Below are 17,857 nucleotides of genomic sequence, written 5' to 3'. Positions count from 1 at the left end.
TTACAGGTAAGTAGTGTGGAGTAAACTTGTTGCCTTTATACATGTGTGAAGAGTATGAAAGCTTTACAGCTGGGAAGTGTATTTGAAAAGGAATTGGCAAGCAGAAATCGGTAATTGCTGATACAAAGGGGTTTGTTACAGCACATAAAAGCAGTCATTATAGTTGCTGAACAATGTGATGCAATAAAAACAATGAGCTATAAGATATCCATAAAGACTTAGCTTTGTGAAATACAGGAAGTGCTGAATGAAAAATTTGGTAATTTATTTCTGCAGTGAAAAAATTGTCAGTGTGTAGTTGTGGCACAATAGATGCAGATTTGATCCTCGAGTTCTAATTGGAAAAATGGATTTTATTTTATTCCCATTTCCAATTGTCTTAAATATATTGCACTTCTTTTTCTACTTTTGAATAAAATATATAACTTCATATTAGAAATGTGTGCCATTGTTTGGTCAAAGGTGAGATTCATAGCATGTCACTCTCCTTTGATCAATAGTGAGTTCCCTAAGGAAACTATATTCATACCCTTTTCATATCAGAAATATTTCTGCTAGAACATATCCATAAGTAATGCAAGAGGGAGTATAGGCTTAATATAGGTGATATTTTTGTTCTGTGTTCTTTCTGCAATTTGTGAATTACTGTTAATCAATGATTACTAAAGTTGCTTTTATGAGAAATGATAAATGTAAGTAGAAATTCTCACTCTTCTGTCTGGAAGACTCTAATATGAGCAATTCTGCACTGAGGCAAGCATGGGGTAGGTGAGAAGAATGCCACACAACAGCTTCCACATAATCTGTGGATCTAGTGAGCCCTGTGACTGATGCTCCCCAAGCCCTGAAGCTCTCCTGCACACACGTTTCTGCAGTTTACTTGCTTTAAAATGGGGAACACAAGCAGAAGGGTGTCTGTAGTGATGACACGTGTACCGTGGCTTCCCTGCACTGGAACTGCGTGCTGTGACAAACCATTTGTTAGGCTCTGCACCAAGTGCCTTGTTTGGTTTGATTGTAAGTGGCTTAAAGCAGGCCTGCCTTTAAGAAAGTTCAGCTTTACAGTGTCCTTTACTGCATGTTCAAGGCAAAATGCATTTAAGAGGAGCTGTAATTGTGACACAACAGCTTCATGAAGGAAAGAAGCAGGAAGGTGAAGGTTGGTGTATAGATGTGTTCTTTAAACAGTGCAGGAAACTTGCAGGCTGAAGATGGCAAGACTAAAATAGATTAAGAAAGTGCCGTTTTGAATTACAAAAACCATCCTAAATACAGTTTGTGTTTAGCTCTTGTCTTTGTACCCATGGACCAATTTCTTTTCTTTTCCAGTGTACTCAGCCCTTGCTAAATGAACTGATGCCAGACATTGCAATGGGTGTGTCAGCAATGTCTTTGAAAGACAGAAGATTACCAGAGCTCACGGTGGACACGGAGCTGAGCCAGGCAGTTACAGAGGTAGGGCCTGGCCCACCCCAGCACATTTCATGTATTCAGAACAGACACATGCCTACTTCTCGGAAAAAACATGCAATAGAGCAAAAAATAGATGCTCGAGAAAATCCGCAGGAATATCCTGATTTCTATGACTTCTCTAATGCTGCATGCAGACCTTCTACTCCAGCACCCAACAGGCACAGTCCTTCGCCTTCACAAGGCATTTATTTTGGCCCAGATTTGTACAGCCACAATAAGGCATCACCAAGTGGCTTAAAGTCAGCCTATCTACCTTCCCAGATATCTCCTAAAAAGCAAGAGGATTCTAGGAGGGAATACCTGCTCTCGCAAGATGGGCATCAACACAGGCAAAAGAATGAGCCAATACACCTCGATGTCTTAGAACAACCTCCCCAGCGACTGGACTTGGCACTGGCTACCCAGGAAAATGCTGGGAATGGCCTTGCTCACGTCAGGGGAAGAACAAAGATGGAAACGGATTTAACCTATGGGCTAACCTCCAACAGACCTTCACTCTCTGCGTACAGCTCTGACGTGCCCGAAGAGAGACCCAGTAGGAGACTGGCAGATGATGAGCCATTGGAACATGGAGCACAGAGAAATGCAGATTTGGAAAGGGAAGATGGGGTAAGCAGAGGAAGGAGGTCTCCAAACAAACCAGACTTCCTGTACAAAAAATCTGCCCTATGAAAGCAACCTCCACTATTTCTCTGTGCCTAAGAGTTGTAAACATCCCATTCCTTGCAACTTTTGGCCTGACTTCTGTCAGAAATTCTTTCATGCCAGCAGAAAAATTCAGCTTCGCTCACTTCTTTTGTACATACATTGCTTTATTAGAGACAGCATGTTATCAGTTTGGTTTTTAATGCTGCTTCTGGGTTTATTTTGTTGCAATTTTTTTTGGAGCAGATTTAATTAAGCCTTTTAAAAAAACAGAAACTGGTACCTTTTTTCTACAACCTGGTAGCCTTTTGCACCTGTACATCTATTTTAGTGTATTAGTTTTGTACTAATATGTTAAACTTTAATGTCACATTTAAAGGACTGTATTTTCATACTTTTGCATTTACCCTTTCACATGCCAATTCCCTATGTGCATTGGGTTGCACATTATGAAATGTATTTTCTTATGAGATAATAACAATGTGTTTATTTTTTAATTATAGGAATTCCAAAGAACAGCACATCAAAAACCCTACATTTTTAGTTGGATTTTTTTGGTTTGTTTGTTTAGATTGAAATCTTCCTGATTTTTATGACCGGCAAGAATCCAATCTAATTTTTGTTTGAAAAGTTCTGGCAGCTGGTCTTACACATAGCAAACCCACTTCAGTAATTATATTTGGGGTTTTAAGAATCCAGAGGGATATTTAGGAATCCAAATTCCTGTGAAATTCACTGGAATATGACAGTATGAGTCTGTTTACTTCTGTTTTGGCTGTGACCATGGAGGACTCTATGATCACCTAGAAGCAGGAAGCACTTACTAACTAGACAGACTAGAATTGCTGATTTGCCCATTTAGAAATAAACCTAGAAATACTGTAAAAATTACAGTAGTTACTTGTTCTTCCAGCTGCTCACTCATGGGTAAGTGAAGACCAGGTGAGCGGATTCCTGCTGGCTCATGGAGTGTCAGGAAGACAAGGCACGGAACCTTCGCTGTTGCCTGAACACGGGGAGGGTTCCCTCCCCAGCAGTGCTGGGGTGACAGCCCATGGCCTTGCTTTCTCCTGCCTGTGCTTACAAAAGGGCTTCACTCTCAGTGATGTCTTTCAGTGTTCCTTACCTGGCCTCACGTGGTGCTGGCCCCACAGGTGCAGCTGTTCTGTGAGCAGAATCCAAGTGAAGTCACTGCTTCAGCATCTCCACACGTGTGAAGTTTTTGCACTTTTAAATTGCACCTCCATTGCCTGATTTGCTTTTTGAAAGCACAGAAATGAGATTCCCCTGTTAACAGGATGTGAGGAGGGAAGGATGCTGATCTGGGCTGGCTCCTGCCACTGGGGCAGGGTTCAGCAGAGCACCAAGGGAAGGGTTACAATTATGAAGTACATCCTTAATACTCACTGTGCAGTTTTAACAACAAATTCATTGCATTCAGGATAGGGATCTGATGCCACTGCAGAGTAGTGATTGCTGGTAAAGTCCTGTTTGGGAGGGGTTAAATGCAGTTTCTATAATGAGTTTCCCTGTAGCAGAAAACTAATCCCAGGTGTGACCTAAGGACTGCTTTAAGGTTAGGTTGAATTGTTTCCTGCAGCTCAAAGTGCTTAATACTGTTTAACAGAAATCTTGCTGCAACTTTACTTTTGGTTTTAGTTGATGGCAGATTGTTACCTGATGTGTTTCATTAAAGTATGAAGGGCCTGGTAACAACACAGTGTTACTGAAATACTGCATTTCCAAATTACCAAATAGCTTCTTGATAAATGAAGATATGGGTCTTCAAACCAATAAACTCTGTATCTCCTGCAGACACATCTACAGCCCTACTTCCATGGTAGTTCTGCATCTCCTTTTGAGATGCAGCCATGGAAAGCATGGTATAGGATTGGAGCAGAAACTTGCCTAAACTCTGCAGGTGATGTGTCTTGTGGGTGAGGAAAGATTTTTTTTTTTCCTCTGTCAGCATTTTTTATCTTATTTTTTGCCCACAGTCAAGGCACTGGGTGGTCCTGGCTTCATCACCCATCTGTGGGATTTCCATGGGACTGTGGTGTAGAACATTGTTAAATGCAAGAAGGTGTCAGTAGGGAGATGGTGCTGCTGCAGGTTAAGGGGCTGAGGCTCATTGGGTTTCTTCTGAAGATGTGAGCACAGTGCTGTCTAACTGCACATGAGGGTCTCGTCCTCCTCAGCATGAGACCAGCTCACTAGAACCAGTAACTTTCAGCACAGACAAGAATCCTGAAACTCCCTGGACTTGGATCATGTGTCTGTTGGCAGCTTAACTACTAAAAAATTACAGCTGTCCTCAGAAAGCTTACTATTCTCAATATTTTTGCTTAAAACTGATAGATGTATTTCAGGAAAACTATTTTGATTATCATAGTTTGATGTGGCACTGTGTACTTGGGCAGAGGTGGGACTGAGATCTACAGATAGAACTTTAAAGCTTGAAATTTAGGGGGGGTGTGGCTGATGAAGATGAGAAGTTTTGAGGTTATGGTTTGAGGGAAATCATGAAATGCTTTAGCTTTGGAATAAACTGGTGAGAAATGCCTCTGGGAAGGACATGTCTGCATTTTAGAATACAAAATTGTTTCTGAAGTCGCAGGAACTGAGCAGTATTTAAAAAAGAATTAATAAAGTGTTTAAAAGTAGATGCAGAATGAAAGACGAGTCCTTCTGAGGCCATAAAGACAATCAGGCCATGTAGACAATCTGTGTTTTCATTTGCATATTTTGAATTGGGAAGAAGATGGCAGCTGGTTTGAAGTGGAAAAGAAGGATTTCTTGAATTACTGGAAGTTTATTTTTGTACTCCAGAGCAGGATTTCCTACTTGGGATGTGCAGAGGGGCAAGACCATTTTTCCTGGCAGCATTATTCAGAAGCCAGTGTTCATCCTACATCTCACTCGCACACCACACGTACCTGTGCTACCTGCTACTCCTTGTTCTCTGTCTACTGAAACTTTGGTGCAGAAGCTCCTTGTTTACATGAAGCACTTTTTGATTAGGCTGGAAATTGACACCTTTTCGTCCTATAAATTAGATGGAGATGATAGATTATTGACTATTTTGCTTGAGGATAGAGGTATAACCTTTGTTTTTTTTGAATGAGGGACACTCATGCTCCTTGTTCTGTTAAAGAGAGAGCTGAGATTTGCATTTAGTGAGCAACATGCAAAAAGGTCTTATTCCCCTTTCCCCAAACCCAATTCCTCTTTTCCTTAATATATAGATGAATAACTTAATTCCTAAAACACATTCTTCCTTTGAAATGTTTTGTTGTTCCACGGAATTATTGTAATTGTGTATTAGTAACTGCTGTGTTGATTGGCAGTTTCACATTGTGTTTTCCTGTTCTTAAGGATTTTCACTTAGGAAAATTAAGGCTGTGGCCACCTGTACTTGTAAGCCTTGGGTTTTGGTCCTGGAATGTCCCAAATGTATGTCTTTAGGGGTTTCTTTGGTTTGGGTTTGGGAATGGGGGGCCTAGAGGGGTTGGGTTTTTGTGTGGGTTTTTGGGCTGGTTGTTTTGGTTGGTTTTCTGGGTTTTTTTTTTTTTTTTTTGAAAGAACACTAATGCTGTTTGAGGCACTGTTCTTCTAATAATTCTACGCTTCTATGGTAGAGGTGGTGATGAGCCCTGCTGGATGCAGGGAACAGCTTAGAGGGAAACTTGTAAAACCGCATTTGGGGTTTCTGTAATTACTGTACTGCCAGAAGGCAGCCCTGCCCTCGGCAGTGTTAAGAATTTGTTTCTTGTCCTTGTGTTGTTACTGGTATAAAGTCAAGTGCCTTCAATGCTAAAGGCTCAGAAAACTTTCTTAAACTGACTTCATGTCCTATGCAAGTGTTTTTCTACAACCTGCATAACCAGTACTTTGTAAAACTTGTTTACGCTTCAATTGTACATAGTGTTTTTTTAAAAAAAAAATAGTATTTTTATTTTGGTACCTCCAAACTTGAATTCTAGTCTTGTGTGATGCATTGTAAAACAATACATTTCTCTTTTGAGTATCATTACAGTTGTAAAAAGGTTTTCACTGGTTCTATTTTTCTACTGTTGCTGAGAAGCATGTAACACTGACTTTACCCTACGTATAGTTGGCATTTCAAATAAATGGCTTGTATAGAACATGGTTGTGTGGCTGCTTCTCCTTGCTGCTGCTGCCTGGCTGCACCCACCACCCTGCCCTGCTCACTCCAGACTGCAGTGACTGGGGCTGGGGAAAGGAACTCAGCACTACAAACAGAAAGATGCCCGTCAAGTGTGAAGGCTTTTGGGGAAAAAAGGAACACCAAAGACGTGATATAAACCAGTGTAAAAGAGAGATTTGAAATTAGTTACTTTGATCAGGCAGTTAATAATAGCAGTTAATATCAGTAAAGTTGTTCTATGAGTTCTGGCTAGAGCCTGACTCAGGGCATGTCTTGTTGAAAGGCAAGAGGGCTGCTCAGAGCTGGGCCTTGGGGTGCAGCCCTGGGTACAAGGAAGTGTGTGTTCATTTTCTCATCAGAGCAGCTGGACAGATGTGTTTGGTATCCAGCATTCCCAGATTGCAGTTTCCCTGCCCACTATTCCAGCTGACTATTCATTACATCTGTCTAAGAAACAAGTGCCTCACTGCTTCAGAGCCGTGACTGAAATTGAGGACTGACATCTGGCCACTTGCCTGGTCTCACTCTGATGGACGAGAGCAAAAGACTGCAAGCTACATCCTGACACAGAGCACAGGTGGGTGAGGAGAGCTGGGCGGTCCCACATGTTAATTACTGACACCTTCACTCCCACATCCAGGAAGATGAGTTCTAGGAGCTTCCTAAATTAGACAATTTTAACACTTTTTCTTACAGGCTTTCTGTCACTTTGCAACAGTGCTTCTAAGCCTGCCGACCTCAGAGGAGAGAGAGGATGCCTGGTGTCACTTGGCTAAGGGGAAGCTTTCACCATTGGAAAGAGGGACTATTGGAGCTGGGTACCTTGGGGTGGACCCTGCTTCAGTACAGGCTCATGCCAGGAACAGACAGTGCTCATGGTCACTTCTGGCCCTGTGCTCTTCAACTGAAGCCACAGGAATTCCACATTTGAACTCACTCCTTCCATCACTGCTGTATTTTCTCAAGCACAGCAAGGCTGGTGCAGGGCCATAAAGCATTTCTCTCATCACTGTGGCCTTCCACTGCTTTTTTTATCTGCTGTGGAAGACACAATTACCTTTAAGTACCCTCTTCCCCCACTCCTTCAGTGAATTACAGAAACTGCAACACACAGGAAACGTGACCTGTCCTGCTCCAAACTGTACTTACCAGCCGGCTGCAATCCCTTGTCTAGGAAACAAAAGTCTAGGAATCCTGGGCTTAACTAGCCCCCAGTATACTTGGTGGCTTGGCTAACAGGTCATCACAGGGCTCCCTGTCTGCCTAGATTGTGGATGGAAACAAAACACTGCAGCAGCACTGAGAGAAAACAAGACAGTACACAGTGAACAATTTTAATTTTTTTATATTGTAGTTAGATGTGCAGTTACAGCTCCCATAACAGTTGCTACCAAAAAAGAAGAGCATGTACAATACTCAGAGTTAAATTTAAAAGCAACTAGGAAAGGGCCCTGGGGGGTTGATGACACATTGAGCATGAGTGAGTCAGCAGTGCCCTGGCAGCCAGGAGGGCCACCCATGTCTTGGGGTGCATCAGGCACAGGCCCACCAGCCAGGCAAGGGAGGAGGTTGTCCCACTGTGCTCTGTCCTCGGGTGGCCTCACCTCAAGTCCTGGGGGCATTTTTGGGCACCACAATATAAAATACATACAAAGCTGTTAGAGTGTCCAAAGAAGGGCCAGGACCTTGAAGGGCCTTGAGGGGAAGCCAGGTGAGGAGTGGCTGAGGTCTCTTGGTCTGTTCAGGCTGGAGGAGACTGAGGGGAGACCTCACTGCAGTCACAGCTTCCTGTGAGAGGAAGAGGAGGGGCAGACACTGATCTCTCTTGTGACCAGTGACACGGCTCAGGGAATGGACTCAAGTTGTGTCAGGGGAGGTTTGGGTTGAATATCAGGAAAAGGTTCTTCACTCAGCAGCTGGTTGGGCACTGGAACAGCTCCCCAGGGAAGGGTCACAACGCCAGCCTGGCAGAGTTCAAGAAGTGTTTGGACAACACTTTCAGGCACATGGTGTGACTCCTGGGGTGTCCTATGCAGGGCAAGGAGTTGGATGTGATGATCCTGATGAGTCCCTTCCAACTCAGCATATCCTATGTTCTATGAAACTGCTCAGCTGAGCATCTATGCTAAACTACTGTTTGTAAATAAAGTGGTCAGAAACAGTTAATAGTGAGAATGGTAAGAGTCTACCTTTGCTTTTCAAAAACCATTAGCATGGAAGCAGAATAGTACCCCATGATATACAAATCCTCAAAAACTAGAATTTTAATGTATGTTTTCAGGTCTAACTACATTAGGCTTCAAACTTAGAAAATCTTAATTTTTAATTTCAGCTAAGTGTAGTCTTAAAAGTCAGTGAACTATCTCCTGTCCCATGATTATCACAGTGGTTATAAAAAGAACATTCCATACTGTACCAAAATCCCAGGATGCTGCACTGTTTTCAGCAACATTTATAAAGTAGAAGAATTTGCTGTAGGCTAGTTTTTAAAATTAAAGCATATAACAAAACCCCCCATGCTTAGTTTGTAATTTAGTACCTCCTCCTAGCTATTGTTTATGTTCTGAGGAGTGAAATAAGATCATCTGACAATTTTTTTGCCATGGAAACCATCCCTGTGCAATACTAGAAGTAAGTTTTTTTAATGTATAAAACCAGATGGAACAATCTGTTGCATCAAGCCCAAGCTCTGTTTTCCCATTTGTGAGCAGCCCGGGGAGGGGGCAGGCAGCAGCGCTGGGTTCAGCCACAGCCAGGCCCGTCCCAGCCCTGAGGAGCCGCGACAAGGCAGGAACAGGCACCTCCTCGGTGCTGGGGCTCTCACCAGCATCGCTGCAGCCCCAAGGGAGGAGACAGAGCCATTCCCGCAGGAAAAGCCGGGAGTGTTCCCTGCCGCCGAGGGCAGGGCAGGGCGGGGCCCGGGTGGGTTTAGCACAGCCACGGCTCCAGACCCTGGCAGCAGCCAGGAGAGGTGAACACAGGGAAGCAGCAGGACACACTGCTCCGGGAACAGCCCTCCTCCCCTGGAGACAAGGCCGGCTTTCACGGCAATGCCAAGTCGATCGGTACTGAAATCCCTCTAAGCACAATGTAAAGATTTGTTAAGAACGTGTTTTAGGTGCTACAAATGAAGTATAAGACAAAATGATGATATTTCTTGGACAGCTGGATTTTGATGAGAAGCCAAAAACTGAAGATGCCTTTTCTGTTTGCCAGTGAATATGTCCTTTGAGACCCAAACCCTCTCAGTCTAACTACAGTAGTACTGCATCCTGTTAGTCCGTCGCCTTTTCCGAGACTGAAATTCTTCAAAGAAGTGCTGAATGTCTTCTCTTTTAACCACCTAGGAGAAGCAGTATGAAACCCAAGTTGTGGTGCAAGAGCTTAATTAAAGGATCCTGTTTTATCTCCACACATAATATAAAAAGCATAGAAAAGCAAATACCCTGAAATTTCTCTGGTACAGCTTTACTGTTGAATCCGAAGGAGAGGATTAATGCCCAAATTCTATTGTAGATAATACAAAGAGGGGAACGAGTTCCCCAAAGGCAGAATAAACACATGGAGCAAAGCTCCCAATCTATTTTAATGACTTTGGCCGCTTGCTCACTTCAGGGTCATTCCAATGTAACTAAGAATGGCAATACAGCAAGTCAGCCAACAAAATGCAAGTGTTACTTAATAACAGCATGCAAATTCCTGCAGGAAAACAACTGACAAGACCGACAATCATAATCAGTCCTTATTCTTCTAAGGGCTTAGATTCACTTTAAGAAAACCCAGAAAAGTTAAGAGCTTTTCTTCCTGAATATCTTACCCAGAGCAACAGAAGTTTCATTTAAATGTAAGCACTGCTCTCAGTACCTTGCAGACAGATTTCTGTAAAGTTCCCATTATCTCTCAATAATGTCATTATGGAATTGTTAAACTCGAGTGAAATAAGGGATTTCTGATTTTTACTGCAGTACCAGCAACTCCAAGAGACATGAAAAAACATTACATCATGGTATTACAAAACAGAACATCATGGTATTCACCACCCAGCCCTCAAAAGTTCTTTAAAACACATTTTCTGGCAAATAAATTCTGTAAGTTGCACCTTACCGTTCCCTCGTCTGCAAACCTCCTGAGATAGTCAGTCAGTTCTGTCTTTAAATCATTGTATTCTGGATGGCAAAGCAGAGGCAAAGAAAACAAAAACAGTAAGATACCCAGTTTTAATTTAACACTGGCTCAAGAACACAACTTCCTCTTGTCATTTGTTAGGTTTACTTCAGACAAATCTAGGTTTTGATTATTATTAATAATAATAATATTAATAAAATGTAAACATGAGAAGCCTAATATTTTATGAGACTAATCTATGTAGTCTGAGGTCCCTTCAGGTCGACTTCAGAGAAAGGTATAGAAAGATCATTGAGTGAATTAGTACCATCAACTAAAAGACTGCCCCTGCCAGCTTGCCCCTGCAAAAGCATGTGTGGGTGGTGGTGGAAAGGCCCAGCCTGTAACTCAGGACAGAGACACTGTCCTCGCCAGAGGGCAGAGCCCTGACTGCAAGACAGAAACAGCTCCAAGCACGAAACCTCAGCACTGCCTTGCCACTGTGCTCTGCAGCACAGCTACAGGGGACGCCTGGCTGGCACTGCCCCAGCCAACAGAAGATTGCCAAACAACAGAACAGGGCAAGATAAATCAGCCAGACAGCAGAAGTTCAAATTAATGTTAAAATATTCACGTTACAAAAAATCACTATCATTATAGTATCTAAGATGTTAAACAGGGTGAAAGTTCACACACCATCTAGTGTCTCACTGTAAATTAAAGTTCTAACAATGGGCCAGAGACAACCAATCCTGACTGAGGTATGCAACCTGTCACACAGTTGTCTGCATGTTACTTAAAAAATAGTTTGACACTGCACTACAAGGCCTGATATCAATCTCTTTGTGGCAAACTGTTCAGTTAAAGTGTGTTAAGGCAGATTCTAAAAATGAAGTTGTATTTACCACAGATGAGTTCCACTTGCTGGACTCTGTTCATACTGTTAAGGGTGTCCATTAAAGGATCTCTCCTTTCTGTCTCTTGGTCACTGGTGCCCTTATTTTCATAAGCCAAAACAGTGTCACATTCGTCTGTCAGGAACTGGACTTCAAGTTCTGAATACATTTTCTGGAGAATAAAGTAAAATTTACTTTTATGTGACAAAACTTCTCAGATGGAGATGCTCTCCCCTGATCCTTGTTCTGTTCAATATCACAAATAACAACAATAAAAATAATGTGAATCTGTATCCAGTATTTCAGAATCTCCATATAACAACTTCCAAGCAATACTGGATTTAAGCAGCAAGGAAAATACAAACATTTTGAAGCTCTTTCAAGCTATACTACTTCCATAGGATTTAGTGTGAATCTTTATGTTTCAGCATTAAGAATATTTACACAGATTTTACCTAAAGCTTCTCAGTGATTGTCTGGAAGATCCTCCCTGCCTCTCCCACACCTCTGATGGTAATGAAGAGAACATACATACCAAACAGTCTTCACAAGTGCATAATTTGCTCCTCCAGTTCGATGGCCAAAAGGTGGCAGTATCTTTTTTTACAAATGGCTTGCTTTGGAGCTCTTTCAGCTTGCAGACTGGCTCCTCACTCTTAGGAACTACCTGAATTAAAATGAGTGTTCAGTATTCCGTAACATCACTTCAAAGAGACCCTGTTCCTTTTGGTATGTCCTTTTCCTTAGGCAAGAATTTTCTTTTGTCTCAAAAAACAAATTTATTTTTATAAACAACCTTTATTACCATCCACTTGAGAATTCTGATGTGATTTCAGCAATTTCCAAGGGAAATTTCTGTAGAAATTTACTACAATAGCTGTAAGTATTTAAGAACTCAGAGCTTGACCATCATGCAAGTGCAGCTACATCATGTATTAGAACAAACAGAAGTCACCTCAGTGTACTGCCAGGTGGCTGAGAAGAAAGGACAGATGTAGCCCATCTGCAAACAGACATTACATCTCCTGACAGCCCTGTTCCATAGACTGCAGGTCTGACGGGTCACACTGCAGGTGACTGAAGCGGAACATGGGAACAGACTGACACAGCACTCCTTCCCTGAGTCTGTACTGAGCAAGGTGGGCTGCACTACAGCTATCAGCAGCGTGAAGATGTGCACGTCAGAAAAAGAAGGCACATTTTACCTCAGGACAGGCAGATCCAGAGCTAGTGGATGGTTCACTAAATTGTTCCGATTGCTTTTCCTCCTTTGTGTCATGGTGTTCCACTCCACTTTCTTTTTTTATTTCTTTCTTCTGCTCTTCATTTTCCTCTACCTTCAGGACAATCCCTGCATCTTCAAGGGAGTTTGCTTTGGTCAAAGGAGGAACTGGAAAATACATACCCACAAATAAAAACACTGTGCCAGAAAAAGTACAGGTCACTACAGATGTTCTGCTTCTCCTGCTCTAAAACACTCTGCTTCCCAAAACCTAAGCCCTAGGAGAGGGAAGAGGGTATCACAATTTGAGAGTTCTTTACTAAGATGCTTGTCTTTCTTGACACCCCTTGCTAGCTATCACAGTTTCAGTAATTGTCATGTGCTTTTTTGCTGACTGTGTCAGAGTTTTCCATTTTCTCCAAACACCTCAAAAACACCACCACAGATTACCTACGCTAATCTTTTATTTAATTAAAACAAGTTTCTGTTTTGATGCCAATTCAAGTATGTGACCTGTGACAAAGCTGGCTAGAAGGAAGAAAATCAAAAACAGACAAACACCCCGTTCTGTACTATTTACATTGTAAGGAAAAGAACTGCAGGAAGCCATCCTTGAAAATACCATTGAAATTTTGGGCACCCAAGAAATCTATGAGCAATTGATACAAGCAGTATTTTTTAGGAAACTATGAGAAACTAGCTCTTTACAGAGAAATCAAGAGAGGCCTGGTGAGAGACCTGGTGCAACCACAGGGAATGTGTGTCCTGAGCACAGCCCCAGCCCTACCCAGAGTAACATTAAACTTATCCATTTCAAGTCACTCTATCATTCACTCTTTGCTGCTCAGACCATCTGTAAGAACTGTTTGTCTCACTGCTTCCCTCAGGATGGCTCTTCAGTTCTTTGAGCCAGTTTCGAAATTAAGTTCCTTGAGTCAAGTATTAAATCTTCTTCCATTTTGTGCTAGGTATCTTTAATAAAGTAACTAAAAACAAGCAGCACAGAATTAAGATTTAAGAATGAAAACTGCTTTTTTTTAACACAAGTTACTGCCACCCCACATGTTCCACTGCTGAAAGTGATTGTCCAATATAACTAATGAGTATCATTTTTCCAACCATTTAAAACCAGTATTATGCCATTAACCAACCATGTATGAGAAATACATGCTCATAAAATACTGGTTCAGGTCTCTTAACATTCTTTACCTGCTAAATGTGATGCGTAAGCCCATAGGAAATGGCAATGTTTCATGCAGGCCTGGCACACCATTTCATGGAAGTCTCCACTTTCAGGGGGAACTGCACCAAGGTGCTGTCAGAAAGAAGCAAGCACACAGTAGTGAAGCATCCATATTGATCATATACTGAACTTGAGAAGAATTAAGTCCCAAAGCTGTCCATAAATTGATGGGAACTATCTGGGCAATTAAAAGCACTTAGTAGCTTTCTTCTGAAAAAGCATTCGTGCAAAGCTCATAGGATGCAGCACAACACTCTTCATTCATACACTTATTACAAAAGAAGTTTATCTATAAGAACCCATAACTGAAGCCAATCATATTACTTTTACTCTTTGATCCTGCAACTTCAAACACAGAATTTCACTTTGCCCTTCAAGGCACAAGAGGCTGAATCCTTAATGCTTACTCATTAAATAGGGCACTCACTACAATGCTTGGCTGCTTTCAAAAGACTCCCCCAAAGTTTGAAATCAAGAATGAACAGCACAGTCTGTTCCTTGCTACTTAAAGAAATTAATGGTTTAAAAAGTATTATTTTAAAGGAAGAACTATTCGGGTAGTTGATAATGATGTGCCTCAGTAAGAATCTTTTCCTCACCAACTATACTGATATGAGTTTTCTAATTAAAGTGACAATTATAAAGTTATTACTCTATTCTGCAGTGGAAACCTTCAAAAAGGTAGGACTCTTCCCAGTACTTTCTAACTGGAGTGGACAGCAGTGCAAGATTAGACTCTCAGTGCTCCTTTGCATAAGCTGAAAACAAATGCATTAGAACTCATGTAATAATCTCTTTTGAGAACTACAACAAACTTCCCAAGTAAGAATTACCTTATAAACCCAACCAAAACCAACTCATTCCTGTGCAAATGGCAGTTCTGCTATTTATAGTTTCCTTACCCTTCCATGGAACCAGTCTTCACAAACTATGCATTGGATCATCTCATCTGGAATCTAGATGAACAATCATATTATTAGCATTAATAGCAACCTCCAGAATCTTTCATAAGTCTCCAGCTGCAGTATCATGCAAACCCTGCTCAGTGAATTGCATTTCCCTCTTCATCTCTCACAGGGAGCTGCTGTTAATAAGTAGTTAGTGCTTTGTTACACAGTTTGCTTCCTGCAGGGTCAACAGCACGCCATCTCTCATATGACTGAGGCTTTGGAGATTCCATTTATTACTACAAAACCAGTCTTCCCAGCAGGGCAAGACTTTCTCACAGAAAGCTGATAAAAGTTAATACACTACTGGTATCCTTCTTCCTATATGCAGAAATGCACGAACAGACAGCTCAGCAGAAAAAAGATACTGGTATTCACACTGTCATCAGGTCTGTGAAAGATGCCAGAACCAAACTTAACTGGTCACCATACAGGACAGTATGAAGTGCTTTGTTATGAAACAACTATTAATGATTTCTTCAGAAATGTTTTTTGCTGTCTCTGAACTTCAGAGAGGGGAGCTTATAAAATGCTTTTTTTTTTTTTATTTGAAAGACTTGTGCCTTCCCTGTACTTTAAAACACCTGATTTCTGTGTCTACAAACAACAGCATGCATGTGCAAATCCAGGATATGTTCTAGTATTTCAGAGAGACAAAAAAGTGTTCTGGCTACAAGCAAGGACTGTAACTAGTGCTGCAAGACAGGACAGACTCTCGCCATCCCAGAAGCCTTGCCAGAGCATTGCTGCAAGCATGGGGAAGCAAGTTCTGGTCTCTCCTAACACATGCAATGCATTTACTCTGTACTAGTCACATTTCTCAAGATGATGATAACCCTGTCCCCCAGGGGAACTCTGCAACTTCAGGGACCTGCAGCACCATTTTGTCCAAATGATGTCTTGTCCTCCTCATCTGTCTCTAAGGCATAAACATACTTTACCATTTAAAAAAAAAATTATCAAGTAATTACTTCAAACAACACATGACAACCAATACGGAATGTAAGATTTCTTGCAGTGGGATCTTCCTTGAAAAGCAGATCAGTGACCCCTCTTCACACAGAATCTAACATAAACACCATCTATGTATGATTACTGGATTTTGTATTTCTTACCTCATCTTCAGGATCAGGGTAAGGTCTTTTACACGTACAGTACAATCCATAGAAATTGTCATTATATTTATTTCCTGAATTCACCTTGCCTTTTTCCTAGGAGAAAAGGGGAAAACGTCTCAATAGACAACACAGTAAAAAAGACACTAAAAACACAGTTTACCCATTCCCCTTTAATTCCTAAAAGCATCATTATTTCCATCAGCCTGAATATACAAAAAGAAATATATTCTCCAGACACCTCTGCTTTACACTGAGCAGTAGATAGGGCACATGAGGAATGCTAAAGCTCCAAAGTAAAGAGCAGAAACAATCTGCTCACCTTTGTAACAGATGGCAGTTGTGGTGTCAGACAGATTGATTAATGGACAGATGCTGAAGCTCACTTAACCTGTGCAACTTAATTTTTACTGAACAGAAGCAGAAGGAACAACCATGTGATCCATTTCATTGATTCAAATGAGAAATGGTAAAATCTTAAAATTGTCACAGGTGTCTCTGGAGGGATCACTGCACTGTGAGTTTGCTGACTAGCTCTGGATTCATTTCAATTCTCCCAGAACAAAACAGACAGACACAAAACCACTGTGTTTCGATGTCTGGACTGGTGTTATTCTGGCAGCACCACTGCAAGCCAGCCAAGCAGTATTCTGTTGCTGCTTCCCAGAAGATTGCCAGCTACTTGACAAGTTGAAAATGCCCAAGTATAAAAGTACAGACAGCTTAATACAATAAAAAACATCCTATCAGTAAACTCCAGTGACAAAATATTAGGGCACTAATGCAACCACAAAGAAAGAAAATGAACTATCCCTCTGACAGCAGCACAGCCTTAAATTTTCTTAATGCAACTTCAAAATTGCACCCCAAAAGGTTACTCTGAAACAGCTTAAGGCTAATGAGGTGTATTAGTGGAGAAACACCACAACCTGCTGGAAGTGCACTGATCATTGATGCAGAACTGCTGTACCCATGGATGGCAAGGATGAAATATTCCTTCTCCTCCCAGCATTTCCCTTTGGTCCCTCAACAGTTTTATACCTTACCGTAATATTCCCACCTTTTTTAACCTCCTGGGAAGACTGGAGGCATCGCACGAGTCAGCAGTGGCTGAGGCAAGGCATCAACCTCTCAAAACCTTTATTTTGACTCTGACTGCCTGAAACTTGTCTGAACTTACCGGGAGTAACTTGCACTGCAGATTTTTGAACTTGCTATTTCCACAGTCACAGCGGAAATTCCTGGAAAGAAAAACGTAGCGTTTTATTAAGTAGCGTTATATTAAGTGAGAACACGCTGGGTTTTGTATTCTTAACAATTCCCAGAAGTTTATCGAGAGCTGTGAGGCTCCTACTCGGTCGCTCGCGCCCCCCCGCCGGTACCTCTTGGTGTAGAGCTCGAAGAGGCGGTGGGTGCCGTGGCACTCGTAGCTGCAGGCCAGGCAGATCCCCGCGGGCTCGGCGCCGGGCGGCGTGCAGGTGCTGCAGGCGTACAGCGCCTGTCGCTTCACGGCGCCCTGCGGGAGACACCGACCGCCCACGCCATGAGGGGCGCCGGGGCAAGGGGGGCTGCCCCGCCCCGCGCCACAGGCCCCGCCCCGCGCTGTGACCACGCCCTCAAGCCCCGCCCCGGCCCCGCCCCTCGGGCCCGGACCCAGGCCCCGCCCCCAGGCCGCAAGGCCCCCGGCCCCGCCCCCACCTGTGAGTAACTGCAGCGCTCGTGGTCGCTGCCCCCCAGCACGGCCCGCGCTTCCTTCTCCAGCTCCTCGTTCTCCGCCAACACCTCCGCCAGGGACACCACGGGTTCCTCTGCGCCGCTCCCGCCGCTCCCCGGCTCGGCGCCCTCCGGAGCCGCCGCCTCCATCGCCGGGCCGCGAAGGCCGAGGAGCGCGAAGCGAGGCGGGAAGCCCGAGCCCGAGGAGGCGCCAGGGGGCGCCACAGCGGAAGCGGAATCGCGCGTGCCCCACGTGACCGTGGGCGGTGTGTCACAGCGGGGCGGGGCGATCCGCGCGCCCAGCACGTGACCGGCGGGGCAGGCACGTGAG

General features: G+C 43.0%; 2 protein-coding genes across 4 annotated transcripts in view; one reads left to right on the top strand and one right to left on the bottom strand.

Moving 5' to 3' along the window:
• Window positions 1–6,263, top strand: part of BTBD7 (BTB domain containing 7) — a 50,863-nt gene extending 44,600 nt beyond the window's left edge. For all 3 annotated transcript variants that reach the window (XM_014884488.2, XM_014884490.2, XM_088166164.1), the window contains one exon: window positions 1,330–6,263. In XM_014884488.2, coding sequence (XP_014739974.1) covers window positions 1,330–2,145 — 816 coding nt within the window. In that variant the 3' untranslated portion in view covers window positions 2,146–6,263. The remainder of the gene's footprint in view (window positions 1–1,329) is intronic.
• Window positions 6,264–7,613: 1,350 nt separating this feature from the next.
• On the bottom strand, window positions 7,614–17,771 carry UBR7 (ubiquitin protein ligase E3 component n-recognin 7). The gene is made up of 11 exons (XM_014884514.2): window positions 17,512–17,771; window positions 17,196–17,329; window positions 16,994–17,054; window positions 15,814–15,909; window positions 14,654–14,707; window positions 13,718–13,823; window positions 12,492–12,676; window positions 11,822–11,953; window positions 11,296–11,458; window positions 10,391–10,452; window positions 7,614–9,629 (listed from the first exon to the last, which is right to left on the bottom strand). The coding sequence occupies exons 1-11, from the start codon at window positions 17,674–17,676 to the stop codon at window positions 9,537–9,539; spliced, it is 1,251 nt and encodes a 416-aa protein (XP_014740000.2). The 5' UTR covers window positions 17,677–17,771; the 3' UTR covers window positions 7,614–9,536.
• Window positions 17,772–17,857: the final 86 nt, after the last annotated feature.

Source organism: Sturnus vulgaris, chromosome 6 (genome assembly GCF_052056855.1).
Source record: "Sturnus vulgaris isolate bStuVul1 chromosome 6, bStuVul1.hap1, whole genome shotgun sequence".
NCBI lineage: Eukaryota > Metazoa > Chordata > Aves > Passeriformes > Sturnidae > Sturnus > Sturnus vulgaris.
This window is presented reverse-complemented; position numbering and strand designations above follow the sequence as displayed.